The sequence below is a fragment of the Sitophilus oryzae genome, unplaced genomic scaffold, assembly GCF_002938485.1.
Source record: "Sitophilus oryzae breed Bouriz unplaced genomic scaffold, Soryzae_2.0 scaffold_815_pilon_pilon, whole genome shotgun sequence".
NCBI classification, from domain to species: Eukaryota; Metazoa; Arthropoda; class Insecta; order Coleoptera; family Curculionidae; genus Sitophilus; species Sitophilus oryzae.
Window position 1 is genome coordinate 5425270 of NW_022147434.1, and position 20606 is coordinate 5445875.

The 20606-nt window shown below is 34.5% G+C and overlaps 1 protein-coding gene across 1 annotated transcript in view; it reads right to left on the minus strand.

Moving 5' to 3' along the window:
- Nucleotides 1–20606, minus strand: part of LOC115889494 (probable cationic amino acid transporter) — a 357520-nt gene that overhangs the window by 30733 nt on the left and 306181 nt on the right. Inside the window, exons 6-7 of the mRNA XM_030909498.1 lie at nucleotides 4848–5019; nucleotides 1706–1889 (exon numbers count right to left, since the gene is read on the minus strand). Of these exons, the coding sequence (XP_030765358.1) occupies nucleotides 1706–1889; nucleotides 4848–5019 (356 nt within the window). The remainder of the gene's footprint in view (nucleotides 1–1705; nucleotides 1890–4847; nucleotides 5020–20606) is intronic.

Sequence of the window (20606 nt, forward strand, 5' to 3'; positions counted from 1 at the left end):
TGAACTATTCCGACCCCGTATGAAAGGAACTAGTTCACGGTTTCTCAAAGAACTAGTTCCTTAGGACCTATTCTGGGATGGAGACTGTGACCGATATATAATAATATGAGACGGCGACGGATCGGCCAGCGCTATCGTAGCCCGATGCTAGGCAAAAATGGGGAGTACCAACCGTATGTTATCGTATACGGACCTAGAGGAACTAAATAAAAGACTAGTTTACGTACCGATCGGCCAGCGCGATCGTAGCCCGATGCTAGGCCAGCCGTATGTTATCTGTCCAGGACCGGAAGGACTGAGAGGAACTAGATAAACTATTAAAAAGACTATCACACGGGAATCTATTCAGTCAGCAGATCCGAGATATAATACAAGGTGAGAATGATAGATTCGGCTTTGTCTATTGCCGCAGCCGGCGTAATTACCACAGAAAATTGTCGTGGATACTGTTTTTCATTTTTAGTTTGTTCTTTGAATATTTTATGTGAATGTTTCACATTAGGTCCCTAAAATTAAGAAATATACTAATATATAAAATCCTTAATTGACTGACATACTGATTAATCACGATCCTGCTCAAACCACTCAACGTAAGAAGCTCAATTTTAGCATACAGATTGATTCTAGGGTGTAGAGGTGCGATACGAAGGGAAAACTTCTTTCGGGAAAACGCTTGGACAAGCATATTTTTTACTTAATTTGAAATTTTTTAAAAAATCATACAGGGTGTTTCAAAAAGTTGGGTAATTTCTTAACCACGATTCTGCTTAAACTGCTGACGTAAAAAGCTTATTTTTGGCAAACGGATTTTTCGAAAGTCAAATTCCAACGAGATGAAACTACCCCTCAAATATTTCCCAGTTATATAATAATATCGCCATATTGTTTTTTCTCATGCTGACATAAATGTGAGAAAATTTTATCAAGTTTGTATGTTAATGAAAATTCTTCCTTTGCTTTATCATCACCATTACAAATGATTAATTCGACGCGAAGGAAGTCTTATATCTTATAAAACGAAGTAGATATTCTGATTTTTTAGGCAAAAACAAAAAGCTTGAAGTAGGAAAAATGCAATTTCTCGTAAATTTTTCGTATTATTTGCTCCAATTGATTTGTGATATAGTTTTTTGAACTCTGATTTGAGTTTCTTTTTTAATTTCTCTTTTTTTTTAAATTAAAGAACTAGTTCAAGGAACTATTCCTATGGAGGAACTAGAACTAAGGAACTAGTTCTTCCAAAAGAACTGAAATTCCCACCTCTACACTAAGGTGTACACTTCTAACGTTCTACAAACATAACGTCTTCTACAAAAACTTCTAACGACTTCTACAAACATTCGTGCGTTTCGTAAATTGTTAAAAACCTCATAATTTGGTCGTCAGACAGCCTGCTTGGTGCCATTTTTTCGTGCAACTTTTAATGCAAAAACTTGACAACATGTTTACATGTCAAATTTTCGCTCTGCAAGTCCTAGCACGCAAGAGTAAAGAGAAAAGTAGACCTGTGGTCAATTTTACTTGCAAGCTAATTATTCTTGTACAAGTACTTGAAACACTGTTTACATTGTTCAATTACTTGAAATTACTTGCGCTAACTATGTTACTATTACTTCAAACCAAACCAAACCAAACCAAATAAAACCAATCAGATCATGGTATTTTTGAACGATAACATTCAAAGTTTTAATTGAAAATAGCTTACTTGAAAATAAGGCCGTCCTGTGCCATAGCGTATATTATCCTGGGCATCGGAAACATGGAGCCGAACATGGACACCGTCAGACCGGCCAGAGCGCCCACGGCCACAATATATTTGCACCGGAAAGCGCCCACTTGACCGAACATCTCCACCAGGGCCGAGTCCTCGTCCACTTCCGAATAGGGAACTAGACAAAGAGATAATGTATAATTAAAAGCTATGCCGTTTAATAACAGTAGGTACTAGTAAATCAATTTATAAGAAAATTTGCTTGAAAGTGGTAGAAGATGGTAAATTATGAAATAAAATATCTTTTTGGGTTAACATTCTTTTTACCAATGTGTTTTCCAATAGACCTTATACAGTGGAAACGTAAAATAGTGAACGTGAGAGCACATCTTCATTGAAAATAATCTGTAAATTCATACTTTCAAGCAATGAAGACAAGCTGTAGTGTAAGAACTATATTTTTCGTGGTTTGTTCAACAGTTTTCAGGAAGTGTTTGAGTTTTGAGAAAATATTGAAAAAATTGACTCCTAGAACTCAAAACAGTTATCGCATATTTGAATAAAAGTATTTATTACATATTTCTAAACGAAGCATGCATTTTTCTGCCTTTCTCTTATGAGTTTTTTTAGAATAATTGGGGTTGCCAACTTTCAAAATAAAAAATAGAGGACGAGAGGGTAAAAAAGAGGCACAGGTAGTGATGTAAAATTACCGGTAATTTATAAATCCGTAATATTACTGGTAAATATTACGGTAACATTAGTGATTTATAAAAAATCGCTTTTTAAATAATATTAGTTTTTTTTATTTCCAAACCATAGAAACATTACAAAATAAGATAAGAATGTTTATTAAACTAATCAGAGTCGAGTGGTCTATGTTATAGTACGTAATAGAGTGGATAATGATAATTCATCCTCAATCTTGTCATATGGCTCTTCTTTCTAATTGGGTCAAGTCTATTACGTCGAAATCAATATATATTCTTCTTCCGTTTCTTTCTCAGAAGCATCATTTTTGGATGTTCTTCTAGTGGACTATAATTATATGGGTAATATAATTCAGTTTCCCGGCCCTTTCCACGGTAAATTTGTTTGCTCTAGGCCGATGGACAAATCCATAAGCACTAAAGATTTTTTCGGTTGCTGCTGTTTACGACGGTGAATTTAAATTGTCTATAGTAGTTTAGTTATTTTAGGGCTGGAGCAAATTCCTACCCACTAGACAAGTCCAGACATAGATTTTTCTCTGGAGAGGACGAATTCTTTAGCAAAAATACTACCTCTAATTTTGTATTGTGTCAGTCAGTGCTTCCATAACGAGATCTACTTGTCAAAAATACTTTGGATGATGCCTTGCAGTTTCATAGATGAATTCCGTTGCAGTTAAATTTTCACCTTAAGTTAAATTTTTGCTGCGTAGATTTGGTTATAATAGGTAGGCAGGAAGATAGCAGGTCTTAAACATTTACTTGCCCGTTTTTCCAAAATTGCACACATTTTCTTGTTTTCCGACCTAGCAACGGATGAATCTGATACTTTGCTATATAATATAGACCTTATTTCAGAAAAACAGGTAAAAGTTTTGAGATTGTTGGCCGTTAGTTTCAAAAATCGTTATCCCCTTAGAGATTGCATTAAACAAGTCATAAGTTGCTTGTATTTGGAGCCAAAATTCGTTTGTGCCCTCACAGGGCTTACTGTGTTTGGTGAAAGAATATCAGGAATATCTGGGTCATCATCAACTGCTAAGCTTTTTAATTAGTGTTTAGTGTCTAATAAAGCTCTTTAGACAAGAAACAAAGCAGCCCCATCTTGTTTTCACCAAAAAAAGGAAAAGAGTAGAGTGGGGAAAAACAATATTTCCAATGTTACCAATCTTGCGGTAATATTACGTAATATTTCCAAAATTACCGGTAATATTACCCTTTACATCACTAGGCACAGGCGAAACATTTTTTGAAACATCGCCCAAATATCAGCCAGTTTTTACCAACATGTTATGTCAACGGTATGCCATTGAGATTATTTCTTATTTTCTTAAAAATGTTATACCCAAAACTTGTTAAAATAAAACAAACTTTTTTTTAGCATAAGCTAACATTAAATAAACATAAAATAGTTAAACATGTTTATCGCTTCCACAAGTATTTCTTATAAGCATTGTATTGTGGCGATAGACGAATATTTTTTAGATTTTGAGTTTGGTCTGATTTGAGTTTGAGTTTGGATTGGTATGTAAAAAAGAGGACTTTTTGGTGAGGGAAAAGAGGACAGTGAGATCAAAAAGAGGACTGTCCTCTGGAATAGAGAACGGTTGGCAACCCTATAATCAGGGACTGATATAATCACTGACATATAATTTTTAGTTGGCCGACTTTTTAGTTGCAAAAGTAAAAATAATATCTTTTTATGGAGCCGATCGGCCCAATATTTGATTGCATCGCGTAGCCTTACGCTATACGCTGACAGGCAATTTTTAAATCGGCCGACTATTTAGTTGCATATTTGTAACCAATATATCCTTATGGAGCCGCGCTCACATGCCATCAAATAGTCGACCGAGTATATCCATAAGTATGTATTGTTTTCACTTTTGCAATTAAATAGTCGGCCGACTAAAAATTACAGGTCGATGCGTAGGCTTATTGTTTCGAATTTGCATGTTTCCAACGACGATGCACCACCCGGTATATAAATAATTGTTATCAGACAGTAATTGTTAATTTTAAGTTTGCTTCATATAATGTCATTTTAACAGAACGTCATCGGTTTATAATACGAGTAGACTGAAAAAAATGACTAAAAAAACTGAATTGTTTTTGAATAGTTAGTATATTTGGATATTCTAAACAGTTTTTTCTTTGTCCTGTATATTTTTTGCTTGGGATGGTCCTGAAACGCTAAGCATTTTTTATCGGTTAGGCAAATTTGTTTTACTGTATAAGTTGGATTTTATTTCGATTCAACGCGGTATTGTTTCCAAATAATTAATTTTTTATTTTGTAAAATCCAGAATTCTTTTCAAGGAATGAACCCGTCACAAAGGTATAGACATTATTTAGTAATATTTTTATTTTACATATATCATTGTCTATCACTTAAAAAAACATGTATACTTTTAAAATCTACTTACCGATTAACGTTAGCATCATAGAGCTAGTAACATACGCCGTTAAGATTATTCCTAAACTGGAAATGATGGCCAGTGGAATAGATTTTTTTGGAGTAGCTGCTTCTTCTCCCGTTGTTGCTATGATATCAAATCCGATAAACGCATAAAAACACGTTGCTGCTCCCGTAAATACCTAAAAAAGAAATAGATGTAAATTAATTTCTTAATTTCTAACTCCGATTACTAAAAGAACTAAACAATTGATTTTCATTAACTTTTTTTAACGGTTAAACTATATACAGGGTGTCATTGAAATGGTGTAAAAAAATCGGGGGGTGATAGTGCTCCTAAAAATAGTAAAAAAAGTTCCTATAAGTATAGGGCGGAAAATTCATATTAAGGGAATTAGGGGCACTGAAAGGGCGAATTTAAAAAACGGTTTTTTGAAATTGTAGGCTTAAAAAACGAGATAAAATTTTGAAAAGAAATCCTCTGCCATAAATTTTGACCCTAAATCAAATGGTGACACTGAAAAATTATTTGGAAAAGCGGAAAGGGTAGTTTTTGCAAGGGTAGGGGGTTGTTTCGTGAATAACTTTTTTGAGGTTATTTTTTCGCAACGCGGGTTCATTTTTTGAAAACTACATACCCTTTCCTACAAAAAAGGTACTCTTGTTGCACATTGCCCAGAGTGATGGTTTTCGAGAAAATTGAAGGCAAAGAGTTTGTTCTGATGGGTTGTTGCTAACTGGTTAATCAACATAAATTTATAAAAGTTATGGCGGTTCAAAAGTAACCAAGTAGTTATTAAATAATTAATTGGAATATCAAAATGTGTGATTTGAAAATGTCATGATTTTTAAAACATCTTTTTGCTTTAAAAACGAAATAAACCAATTACCAAAATTCCTTATTAAAATAATACATTCCTTAATTCATTCATAGTAAATGTTCAAAGTGACCACCATTCATTTCAGTGCAGACATCTGCTCTTCTTCTCCAAAATCTGCGTACTCTGTGGAATATCCTTGGTGTTGTCCGAATTTGATTGGAACAGTCAATAATGCGTTGCCGTAGTTGCTCTTCAGTATTAATCGGTACTTGTCGGTACTGAGTAAACCATAGCTTTGTTATTTCGCTTTTTAAAACAATAAGATGTTTTAAAAATAATAAAATTTTGATTTTTGAATTAATTATATTTGATAGCTAATTGGTTATTTTTGAACAGCCATAACTTTCATAAGTTTATGTTGATTAACCATTTAGCAACCCATCAGAGCAAACTCTTTGCCTTCAATTTTCTCGAAAACCATCACTCTGGGCGATGTGCAACAAGAGTACCTTTTTTTGTAGAAAAAAGTATGTAGTTTTCAAAAAATGAACCCACGTTGTAAAAAAAATAACCTCAAAAAAGTTATTCGCGAAACAACCACACTCCCCTTGCAAAATCTACCCTTTCCGCTTTTCCAAATAATTTTTCAGTATCACCACTTGATTTAGGGTCAACATTTATGGCAGAGGATTTTTTTTCAAAATTTTATCTCGCTTTTTAAGCCTACAATTTCAAAACAACCGTATTTTAAATTCACCCTTTCAGTGTTCCTAACTCCCTTAATATGCATTTTCCTCCCTATATTTATAGGAACTTTTTTTACTATTTTTAGGAGTACTATCACCCCCCGATTTTTTTACATCATTTCATTGACACCCTGTAGACAATTATATTCCTAGTACAATATTTAAATATTAAAATCGCAATCGCAGTTTTAATTGCGATTGGAGAATGGCAGTTTTGCTCATTTCTAGTTGAGGGGTTTCTGGCAAAAACCCCATTGGTCAAAAAATGGGTAAAATGAGTTAATTGTTTGTAACTAACTGGTGTTAATGCTATCCGACAGTAATTTGTTAGTCATAACGTTCCTATCAAACGAATTCGGAAAAAGTGCTATAAGTCAGCCCGTGGCATACGATCAAAAATACCGTAATTCCGCAAGAACCCCACAAGTCACAAGTCTTAACGGTAAAAACCCCACTAGTCCTCTACTGGTCGTGGTTTGGTTGTTTGTCGTTTGTAATCGTTCGTAATCGTTCGAACAGTTGCTACGGGACTTTGTTGTTTCCACGTGATTATATTGCCATAATATGTCACATACGTTGTTTTTGCCAAAATTAGTAGTCAAACAAATTCAAAAAAATAAGTCAAACAAATTCACACCCTTCCTAACTTAAAAATAAGAAAAAAATAAACAAAACTAGTTTTCTGTAATTTCAGATTATAACCAGAGCTCATACAAAAAAACCGACAATTTAAATTTAAATGGGAGCAAGATATACTTTTTTTTAGTTTTTCCAAATTTCGAAATATCTGACTAATTCGTAAATATCTGATCAATTGGTATCAGGTCTAAGGAGAGATCGAGTTAAAGAGGTAGATAAAATGAAGACAGATCTTCCAGCTTTTACCTCACAGGTACATCAAACGGAAACAAGCTCGTGGACTGTGAAAGGCACGGAGAGCTAAACCCCAACCTCGGAAGGGTGTATGTATATCCTCGTAAGAGGTAGATGCCTACTCCTCGGAAGATGAACATCTGTTGTCAGAGGAGAATGAGAAACACAATGTCCCCCTTCAACAGAAAGATCCCCATATAGGTATGATGAGTTATAGACTGTATGATGAGTTTGGTTTGGTTGTTCAAGAAAGGGTGACTCAAGAAAGGGTTACTCAAGAAAGGATGACAACGTAGTCGTTGTATTTTTATCAAAAAATTGGAAATAGATTGAAGATATAGGTAGTTTATCAAAATTTCATAATAGTTGGTGGTATTATTTTTAAAAATAGGGGAGGTGAGTGGATCAAAAATATATTTTTTTTCATATTGTCGAGAACAAGAATTTAAGATTTACCATTAAAATAAATCACTCAATATATTAAATAAATATTTCTATAAACGAATTATTTGCACAATGAAAATTAAACTAGAACAAGTTGAAGTCGGATTAAAATCTGACGGCTAACTTTGTTTAATTCTTATTGTGGTAAATATCATGTAGAATAATATAAAGAAAAAATATAGGCAATTTTACTATCTGTTTTATTTTGTATAACGCCGAGTATATAAATTTCATTAAGTAAAGATCCTTTGAAAGCCGTTCCAAATCAAATGCAGATAAAAACCTCTGTTGCTTCGTTCCCCAATCCGTCTATATACGAAAACAGAAAAACTTGATCGTCTCTCGTCTCGATTTAAATGAGAGTGCACGCATGAATAAACGGAAATAAAAAATGTAATTGAAATTACGTCAAGTATATAGACGATGGTAGTTTTCTGGTAAATTACTTATAATTGTGAAAATAATGTATAAACTATATGGGGAAATTAAAATAACTTTGGTTGCACATCATAATACGTACTAAAATAAAAACGTGCAACGAAAGTTGTTTTAATTTCCCAAATCGCGCATCGAGGATTTTATTTCCATTACCCGAACGTTTAGATTTTTAAATTATAAAATAAAACTTGCTAGTATCTAGCTAGATACTAGCTAGTTCGCTAGTATCGCTGTACCAGGTTCTCTCTTTTAATCAAAACAACCATTAGAAAAATATGCATTTATTAAATATACAACTACATACTTAACAAATAAGTGTAGATAACGATTTTAGGAAATGCCAAGACTTAAGGGTTCAAGACTCAAAGAGGTACTTACAACTAGCATCTTGTCTGACTGGTTCTGTCTTCTCTGTCTTCTACTGATTCACTCGCAACCAACTGACTGACTAACCTCGACTAACGGACTAACCTCGACTCACCCCGAACTCTCTTCAGCATACCCTTTTATATTTTCTATCCCTCGTGGTCATCGCCGGTTACGTCGTTAATATGTTTTCATCTAATCACATTCACCCGGCTATGAGTATGAGGAAATCGAACTCCGGTAACCTACGTTTGATTATCGACTCGAGATTGTGGTATTTTAATTGTTTAATTTTTAATGTTATTTAAAAACATATCTGGGTCGATGTCATGCAGGTAACCGATCTCTTGGGCCTATATCAAATTGGTTTACTAGAATTATATTATATTTACTAGAATTATATTATTTGTACTTTTTTCCCGATTTGATCTAAACCCAAGTTGACATCTATTTAAGTCTTGACACTATTGTTAAGTAAAAATATTTTTAATTAAATTAAAAACTACTTGGAAGCACGGCAGTGCCTTCGCCAAGTCGAGCACAGCTTTTCTCGAAGGTATAGCGGCACTTTGACCACCCTGTAACTTCGTTGTGGATAAAGCAAGAATATTAATTCTACACATGAAGAGATACTATATCTGGCTAGGTTACCAAAATATCTAGTAATTATACCTTATAGTTTATGAATTATCGCTTGTCAAATTTCGATATTGACTCACAGACATCATCAAAATTCTAAGGTACTTCTAGATGTGTCATAAACTTCAAATTTCGAATTTTAGGTAACTTTAAGCTTATAGTGGAAGAAAAAATTAAAAAAAATCTTAAAATATCCTTATGGACTAAAAGTTAGCTGTCTAGCCGCTACCTGTAACTGACTTTCCAGTCGAGAAATAGGTAGAAAACCGAGTAGAAAACTAATTATTAATCGAATTAGGGCTCGACCTCACTGACGACCAGGTTGCAACGACCTGGCCGTCGGCTGGCCGGATGTATTGCGTTTTTTGCTGCGGCCAGATGAACGACCAGTTTCAACAGAGTTTTCAAATCTAACGATTTTTTACGTTTTACCAATTAGAAAATATTGTTTCAGAAATGTTAAAATATCCGAGTTAACTAAAAAGCAAAGTTGCTATTCACAACAAACAAAAAGCATTGTGTACGCGGACCGACAAAAAGGGAGATATTCTGTTTCTTTTTTCTACTGATATGGATGTGATATGGACTTCTACTGATGGCTCTTATCGACTTTAGAAGTAAACATATTAGGGCTATCGTAAAAAAAGATCGTCAGACACTGGCTCTAAATATAAGCAGGTAGAAAGTTTAGCTTCCAGTTATTTCAATGTTTACAATATAACGAAGAATCTACAACAGTAACTACTTCTAATTTTATTAATGTTTAAGTTACTTTCTTAATTTTTTTTCAAAATAATGTACCTAGTAAAAATATAGCCTAATGAACCCTGTTTGAAAAACGTTAAATTAAATATCATATTTAAAATACAGTTGTCTCCTCTTTGTACATGACTACAATACAACTAAAAAAACTAATTTAATAAAAAAAAAAAACAAGTGGTTGTAGAAAAACTTTAAATATTATTTTTTTTTATTTTTTAAACATCGAAACTCAAAGGTATAATAACAAAGGTATCATACCAACTATAAATAGAGTAGGTATGTCATATAAAAATGTTTTGAGTTTTTATTAGAATCGACCCTTGGTAAAAAAAGGGATTAGATTTAAGTTTACCTTTGATCCAGTCTGTATACTATTTCTTCGGATTTTCTGCACGTGTGCAAAAACTACACTAAAACACTATATCTTATAGAAAATAAAATATTGTGCCTTGAATTTGAGGGATTTCATCTGAAAAATTATTAATTTGGAAGAAAACCGGCAACAAGCGGCAGAAAATAATAATATTTCCGTCACAATTTCCGTGCAGTCTTCTGGTCGCAACGACCAACGGACGCCACAGTGGGGTATTTGACACAGATAGTTGATTGAAATTTTTTTATGTAGACTTTATATAAATTATTGCTAATTTCAATTAAAGAGGAAATAATATGAACAAAATAAAGGATAATTCGTCGATTCTAAAAAAAGAAAGAGAAATCACTGTATCAGTGTTTCCACGGACAATGCCACTAATACCAGTAGTAATATCGCAACTAATACTACTAATGCTACGACTGATCCGCGAGCAATCCCCATACCACTAAAGTCGCTACTAATGCCAAATTGTGTTATACTGCTAATGGCACTAATGCGATCCCTTTGTACACAACAATTCCATCGCGGTTTACACCTCGCATTAGTATATCACTGATTGGCAAATTAGAGGAAACCAAGAATGTTTTTCTCATTTTATCAGCAAAGTCGCAAAAAGTCGCAGTATTTTATTTTACTGTATGAAAGCCCAATGTTTACTAAGTAAAATGTATATAGACAATATGCTGAATTCTTCGAAATGCGCAACTAAATCTCTAAGTATAATAAAAATGTCATAAATTTAATCAAATTTTCTGAACGCCCAACTTTTAGTTGCAATAAAAATCGTTAGTATAGAGAATATCAAAATTAATAATACATTTTTGTAGAATACATACCTGCAGCTTGCTGAGCCATTTTCAATCAAAACAATAATATAAACGTAAAAAGAGCACAAGAACAAAAACAATTTATAATTTTAGACATAAAATTTAGCCATTTTCCTTTTATCTGTGAGAAGTAACAACTTTGACGTTTTGTTGAAACAAATGAATGCAACTAAACACACCCATAGCAACGCCATTCATTGCAGACATGATTTAACTTATCATTTATGTTTTTTTGGGAAATCTTAAACACATTTGCTTTTTCGAATTTCGATCACCTTTTTCATGCTAATACCCCACCGTGGGACGGCCAGGACGTTAGTGTGCGCTGTGGTGTGCGCTATATCGTTTGATTTAATGGTTTTAGAGGTAGCTGCGGCCTGGCCGGTGCGACCTGGTCGTCAGTGTGTTCGAGTCCTTTATCGAAGTGGTCTCTTCTGATTTTATTTGTATATCAATGTACCAGCAATAATTCAAGGATTATGATTTTTTTCTAGTCAAAATTCTTTAACTTCGCCAGTGCCTCACTCTAGCTTTAAGCTTATTTATATTTAATATAATTCGCTTATTAATATGTAATCCATTTGATATTATCTGACCTTATACGATAATTCAAAGTTTATGACTTATTGCTAGTTAAACTTCTTTAATACTATTTTGAATGATATATTACCCGAGAAAAAAAGGGAGCATAACCTACAAAAAGAAATGAGATCCCATCAAAAACATAGAATGTAAAAAATGCCTCGCAACACAATTCTTGCACTATAAAAAGTTGTGAGATCTCATGTAAAACCAAGTCAGTTTATTTTATTTAGTCTCTCTTTAAGCACCTATTCAACAATTTTGTTATAAATTGTTAGTGTCAATATTAGTCATCTTTATTTCTTTAATAATTATAATGACTTGGCAATTGCACGATTTAAAAATTAAAGGCACTGTTTAGATTTACTTATTAATCGAGATTAGGGAATGCAATCCCGCACCAAAATCTCAATCCCGCAAACCCGCGGGATTAAAGCAATCAATCCCGCGGATCCGCAAAATTGCCGGATTCTATATCAATAATTTTTTGGCATATGCAGAATGTACAAAGCTTTTTGTACCATTTAGGACCATCGTATGACTAAAAATGCATATTTTTCGAAAAAATGTCGTATTTTCAATACAGATTAGTCGTACTTAAAAATAATTTCTTAGGTAAAAATTTCGATTTTTTAAAAACTGTAAATTTGAGGTAAAAAAGATTCTTGACCAAATTTTCACACTCTTATAAAACACCCTGTATACGAGAATTCGATAAATATATTTTCGAAAATCACATAGTATCTTAATCATAATAGATGCATCTAAAACCTGGTCCAAACCGCATCCCAAAAAAATTTTTAGTTTAAGAGATATTCAACTTTAAATTTACCCTAAAATTTTGCTTGTCCCTATAATTATGTCCGGCAGTTTATTTGACGAAATTGTCCACAAGTACTAGTTAAACGCTTTTCTTCACTTACGCACGCCAGAAAGAAATCTAATAACTAACCTGTTTGTTTCACTTATTTTTAATGGCCAAGCCGTAAGAGGAATCCCCTGGTGTCGATCCCGCAGATCCCGCACGGTAAATCGCGCAAATTTGATCCCGCGGAATCAGCATTTGCGGGATTGCATTCCCTAATCGAGATGGTAGATTATTATTTTATATTATGGTGCTGTGATCAAAGATCATTTTTAGTATCACATTCAGAATGGTTAAAATCTCGTCACTGCGTGTCCTTTTATAATTAATATTTTTGAAACTAATATTAATATCTTCCTTTAGCTTTCCTAACGCAAGTACAGCATATCTATTACATTAAATTGTGTAGTGTTTCTTACTGTAGGCAGTGTTTCGTATTTCGTCTAAAAAATTTCTGTTATTTTAAGATTTGTTAGATTTACTTTATAAAATTCCGTACTTTATTTTTTATCAACTACCGTTAAATAAAGAACAACAAAAAAGAACAATTCCATATCAAATGCAGAAGCATATCTCGTTTCTTTCAATTCAAAATCCATCTGGAATCGAAAATAGAAAAACCCGATCTTCTCTCGCGTCGATTTAATTGCACGACGACGGTGCGCGCCTCTCGAAACGAAAATGGAAATACAATTGAAAATGACGTCAAGTCTATAGACGGAGGCGGAAATTTTCTCACTGATAAAATTAATTATCGCATCCGGAGCCGACGACTTCAAAAGTTTTTGTGGGACGAATATTTTTGATGCGCTGGAAGAGCCGTCGTTCATTGAGTGTAATTACTCTTCCACAGGGCAGAATTTATTTACACCGCTTTAAATTGCCTCGATTAATAAAATTTAGGCTATTAATTTGAGTTGACACCGGTGTATTGTATTACAGAAAATATTCGATTTTTATTTTTTATTAATCATATCAGTCACTGGTCTTATCCAATAGTTAAGCAGCATTAAAACGAGCAACTCAGTAACCATCAATTCGAAGTTGGTCAAACAATGTCTAGAGAAGCTGAACAAATTAGGCAAAGATAATAAAATCCTCATACTCTGGGTGCTAGTCCTTCTTCTTCTTCGGGTCCCATCTCCTAATGGAGGTTGGAAATTATCATGGCAATTCTGACTTTGTTAACGGCTGCTCTGAATAACTGGTTTGAAGTCATTCCAAACAATCCTTTCAAATTCTTCAGCCATGATGTTCTTCTTCTTCCTTGGCTCCTTCTGCTCTTTATCTTTCCTTCTATTATTCTGCAGCAGGGTATATTTAGGTCCTCTCATTATATGTCCAAAGTACTCAAATTTTCTCTTTATAAGGGTGTTAATCACCTCTTCGTCCTTCTGAATTCTGCGTCGCAGTTCTACATTTGTAACCTTGTCAGTCATGCAATCCCCAGCATACGCCGATAACACCATCTTTCGAATGCCTCAAGCTTCTCCATTTCAGCCTTTTTAAATTTCCAAGCCTCTGAACCATAGAGTAGAGTTGCAAATATGTAACCCCTTAGCATTCTTAATCTAAGCTTTAAGTTGATGTCTCCACTGCAGAGTGGAGACATTCTCCTCAAAATCTATAAAACACACATACAGGTTGATTCATATCAATACACCTCTGTGCTAACACATTTCCTCTTCTAGACCCTACTTGGTTATCACTGATTTCTGAGTCCACCTTAGAAAAAATTCTATTACAAATAATTCTCAAAAACACTTTCAGTGAGTGACTCATCAGGGCAATTGTTCGATGGTCGGAACATTCTTTGGCATTGGGTTTTTTGGGCATCGGTACAAAACTAGACATTAACCAATCCTTTGGTATAATGCCCGTAGTGTATATAACATTAAAAAAATTAACCAAAATTTCAATGGCTTCATCATCTATAAGTTTGAGAAGCTCGATTGGAAGTTCATCAGGACCACTCGCTTTACCACTCTTGATCTGTTTTCTTGTCTGATTGCGTGTGAGATCTTGTCTGATTGCGTGTAATACTTCTTCTCGCAAAATGGTAGGACCTGTGGCTTCTGAGAAACTGGGCACCATGTCCGGACGATTATCGTAAAAAAGGTCTTTTATATATTCAGACCAACGAAGCAGCTGTTGTTTAATATCAATGATTAAAATACCATTTTTATCCTTTATTAATGTCGGTTGTTTATGTTTCGCCATTCCAGTCAGTTCTTTGATCTTTTTGTGCAAGTTAAAGCTATCATACTTTTTCTCATACTCTTCAATGGCTTCACACTCTCTACGGACCCAGTATTCTTTGGCCTGTCTGATCTTCCGTCGAATCAGGTTCTGTATTTCTTTATATTTAGCGGCATTGTTTTTGTTATTTCGCCTTTTATCCATTAAATTCAAGATTTCATCGGTCATCCATCTTTGTTTTGTTTTTCTGGTGCTAGTGCTAGTTTTTTTGTGCTAGTCCACCATGGGATAAAAGACAATGAGGAAGCAAACGATCTGGCTATAAATGGAGCAAACACTAACCGGGCCAGAACCGTTCTGCTTCCCAAGTAGTAACCAACTTAAAACGACACTGAGGAATTTGGAAGACTCCATTTGTAACCTGGAATGGGAATACTCCAACGGTCTAAAACACTATAAAAAATTTCTTAAAACTTAAGACCGAGATCAAAAGTTCTCCTTGATTTAAGGACACTGGCTCTTGAACACCTCAGTAAATTGAAGCTCAGAAACAACGGTGAATACAGATTCTATGGGAAAAATGAGAAAACGCCAGAACAAAAAATCACTGAGTGCGCCGAGACGACAACAATTCGAGATGGAGAACTAATCTATGTAAAACCGTCTCAGATATTAGGTTTTGAAAAAGCCCTGAGTCTGTATGATGAGTTATATGACAAGAAAATAATATTGTTTTCTTTGATTAAAAAATGCGGAAGTTCTGTCACCAGCAGTTATTGCTTGCAGGAACAATATATGTATAATAACACTCAGTCTTGTTGGTTCCAAGTATCATATACAGTGTTTCATATATCTTTCTATTTTCTCCGTCCGCCAAAAAGTAAAAGAGCAGCAGTGTAACTTTATGTTGCATTCATCGACCTAAAAAGTGCCTTCGACTCTGTAAACAGACATGCACTTTGAGCAGTTATGAAAAAGTTCGGAGTGCCCAACAAAATTCTTACAGTGTGTAAAAGCCTCCATAACAACAAGTTAAGAGTGTTACATCATGGGTAGTGACCCCTTCCTAACAAATACAGGAGTTAGGCAGGGATGTGTCTTAGCGCCTCTCCTATACCTATATACAACATATTCATCAGGAACAGCGCTCTCCATTATAGTGGATAGTAAACTGCAGGAGAGAGGATTGGGCATTAGGTATAGATACGACGGCACCGGCGCGGCGGTCTCTTCAACATAAAAGACTCAGGGCAAAAACACGTACAAAATTCATCACAGAACTTCAATACGCTGATGACTGCGCTCTAGTTGCAAGAAACGTTACAGCAATTATAAGAAATGCTGAACACATATATCTGGGCATACGAGGCTTTGTGCCTCAAGTTGAAAATCGATAAAACTAAAATTATGTGAAGTTCCCAGGAAGGTCACAACAATGCTATAAAAATCGGAGAAGAACTATTAGAATATGTAGCGGAATTCAATTACCTCGGCAGTTTGATTTCAGAAAAGGCCAATAACGACTCTGAAATTCAGCACAGGATTAGCAGCGCCTCAAAAGCATTCTGGAGATTATAAGACAGGGTTTTATACAATCATGATTGGAGTACAAAACCGAAACTTGCAGTGTACCGAGCAATAATAATCCCCACCATGTTGTATGGCAGCAAAACTTGGGTGCCGTACCGCCGGCACACAAATGCATTAAACAAGTTGCAACAGAGACATCTTAGAAAACTGTTCAGAATCAAATGGTACCACCATGTCTCAAACGTATCGGTCCTTGAAAAACTAGCTGCGAGAAACGAGTCCTGAAGTCATGATTACTAAATATTGCTAAAGATGGGCTGGTCATGTATACAGGATGCAAGAAAGTCGCCTACCAAAATCTCTTCTTTACGGTAAACTTGAAGACGGTAAGAGGAAACCGGGTGGACCACTGAAAAAGTTCAAGGATATTTTCCACGAAAGCAGCGCACAATAGAACGCAATGGAGACGAAATGTAAAGTCAGTTAGCAATGACAACCAAAAAGTAAAGAAGGAATGACAACCAAAAAGGCAACGAAGTAATGAGATTTTTGAATGTGCGGAAGAGAGACAATATTACGTATCGGACTTTTTAGTCATAGAAAAGCTCATGAAAGAAAACGCCTTGCGTAAACCATCTTACCTGATAGTCAAGCAGCGTTAAAAGCGATCAACTCAGTATCAATCAATTCGAAATTGGTCAAAGAATGCATAGAGAAACTGAATAAATTAGGCAAAGAAAACAAAATCCTCCTACTCTGAGTGCCTGCTCACTAAGGGATAGAAGGCAATGAAAAAGCAAATGATCTAGCTAGAAAAGGAGCAAACACTCCACTAACTGGACCAGAATCGTTCTGCTTTCCAAGTGGTAACCAACTCAAGAACTTGGAAGACTCCATCCGCAACCTGGAATGGGAATCTTGCAACCTCATCACTGAGTGCGCCGAGACGACAACCATTCGTACCATGAACTTTGGTACGACTGATATTGGAAATGGAGAACTACCCTCTATAAAACCGTCCCAGATACTCGCTTTTGTCAAAGCCTTGGGACTGTATGATGAGTTACAACTCAAGAAAGGGGGACACAATAGATCTGTAAGGTCGCAGTGATTAACCCCCCTCCCACTCATTCTAAATTCTAAAAAAACATCTTCTGATGCCTATAATAGTTCTAGGTCCATTGGGATACTCTGTTATAATTCTAACACCTTTGTTAGGTTCATAACAGGTTGTTTGCCGAGTCATGAAATTTTACAGAACAGTTTAATCCACCTATGCCAAGTAATTACTAATTTATTAGTCAACCTAATTTTATTCGGAATAAATAAACTCCGTCCCGTAGAAATGTAAATTACTCACGATGAACGGCGAACTTTTGAAGGTATAGAAAATATTCGTTCCGCAAAAACTGCGAATGGCGGTAATTAATTTTGCCAGTGAGAAAACTGCCGCCTCCGTCTATAAACCTGACGTCATTTTCAATTGTATTTTCATTTTCGTTTATGGAAGCGTGCACTTTCGTGCAATTAAATCGAGGCGAGAGAGGATCGGGTTTTTCTATTTTCAATTTCTGATAGATTTTGAATTGAAGGAAACCAGATATATGCTTCTTTTTGCGTCTGATTTGTAGTCAATTTTTTGGTTTTCTGTTTGACAATATTTGAAATAATAAATGTAGCGAGATTAAAAAAATATAAGAATAATATTAATAAAAGTTAAATTAAATCGTTCCCAAAAACGCTAAATAATTGCAAAATAAAACACTAATTCACCACAATAAACACTTTACTTTAAAACTGGACGCGCGTTTCGCTTACCATGTTAGCATCATCAGTAGATCATTAAAACTCTTGTTGGGATGCTGTTTTTGGAATCAAAATAGAAATTGAAAAAAATTACCTCTATACAAAAGTGCGTTTCGTTTGTTCGTTAAACGTCATCAATGAAAATATATCTAAACTTTAATTAATTTAAAATTTATGAAGCTTACTTATTGTTAACTTAAGATAACTCAGTAACCATATCAATTCGAAGTTGGTCAAAGAATGCCTAGAGAAGGTGAACAAATCAGGTAAAGAAAATAACGTCCTCCTGCTCTGGGTGTCAGCTTACCAAGGGATAGGGTTTCACTACTTGACTTGACTTGACTTGACTTGACTTGACTTGACTTGACTTGACTTGACTTGAAATCAAGTCAAGTTCAAGTCAAGTAGTTATAATTTCAAGAACTTGAAAAGTCAAGCAATTGCTCACAACTACTTGATTTATGTCAAGCTACTTGATTACTTCACTTTATATTAAGTTTCATTTGATATTTTTAATCAACCCCAAAATCCTGCAATAATAAACTTTATTGAAAAAAAACTAAATACTAATGTTAACAAGAATCGCGGATTAAAACAACAATAAAAAACAAATAAAGTAAGAGACGATTTATTTACGTAAATAGATAATAATAACGTAAATATAGATTATCGTTAAAGATCTAATAAAACTGATTTTTCTAAGACTATAACCATTGATGTTTTAAAACATCGATATTTTTCAATCGATGTTTTATCAACGTCCATAATATTAAGTGATATTATCATCGATGTTAGATGACCAATGTCCAATCACTATTATAGGATGCGCAGTGCTTCTATAATACTTGGTTTTTCAGGACAAGCCAAGTAGTTTCTAAAAACATCAAGCTACTTGACTTGATGAATCCCTACCAAGAGATATAAGACAATGAAAAAGAAATTATCTAGCTAGAAAAGGAGCGAACACTCCACTAACTGGACCGGGACCGTTCTGTTTTTTACGCGGAAACCAACTAAAAGCAGAACTGAAGAACTCGGGAGACTCCATCCGTAACCTGGAATGGGAGCTCTCCAATGGTCTAAGACATTCGAAAAAGTTCCTCAGATCTTACGACCGAGAAAAATCAAAGATTTTCCTTGATTTAAGTAAAAACAATCTTCGGACTGTCGCATGTCGCGGGGTTTCCAACAGGACACTCTCCAAAAAAATCCTTTATGGGTATTTCGCCAGTGCACTGCAAGAAAATCTACAAAAAAAAAATAGTTATTTTTTGTAAACGCTTCTGCGTTAAACCTAAACGGACGCTGCTGGTCAGAAGTTATGTTTACAGTTATACAAATTTGCCTAACAAAGAAAAAAATGCTTAACGTTTCGGAAAGTTATCTTTTTCCGTCGTCGGAAGCAAAAAAAATACAAAGAATAAAGAAAAAAACTATTTAAAATATTTAAATTCAACTATTCGAGAACACTTTACATTTTTAAAACAGATACGTCTACAAGAAACCGTTGACGTTCTGTTAAAATGACATTATATCAAGTTAAACCTCAAAAGTAACAATTACTACCTGAAAAAAAATTACTTTAACTTTACTTTTTTGTTAGGCAAATTTGTATAACTGTAAACATAACTTCTGACAAGCAGCGTCCGTTTAGGTTTAACGCAGAAGTGTTTACAAAAAATATCTATTTTATTTTGTAGATTTTATTGCAGTGCAGTGGCGAAATACCCATAAAGGTTTTTTTTGGAGAGATGAATCCGCCACATAGATATAGACATTTTTTTAACAGGACAGTGGCTCCTCAACGAACATCTCAGTAGGCTGAAGCTGAGAGATAACGGCGAATGCAGATTCTGTGGGGAGAATGGAGAAACAAGAAGTGTCTAGCCCCAGCAGCCAACTGTTGTGAACATACATTTAATATGGTTATATGTATATGTATATTCGACAAATTGTATAAAATATTATTTTTACCCTTATTCTACGGCTATGCCTAAAGAATTTAAGGTACGAAAAATACCATCAACATTATTATTCTTCTCAGAAAGATGGGTGATGCAAATAAACAGAACCATTACCTTAAGATGAAATTTGGAAGAAATAGTCATAAATAGTTGCATCATTTTTAGTTTTCCTTTGTAATTCGTTTACTTTCAGACGCGATGTCTGGTTTCTATTTACTTAAGAAATGGTCATCTTTGTCCCTTTGCAAACCTACCTGAAAATATTATTAAGAAATAGTAGGTACGCCCGTGGATTTTCGGAGAGGGCATTCTCATAAAAGCACGGTCACAGAAGGGACCGGGGACATTCATAAAAATTTTTCATAGACGTAATACTGCTAAATTTATATTTTGTATTAAAAGTTTAAAAATAAAAGTAATAACAACTTAGTAAGAATTTAATTATAAAAAAATAAAGAATAACATTCCCAACAAGTGGTGATACGAGTCAAATAGAGAACTACAACATTTGGTGGCAGCGACTACAAGATT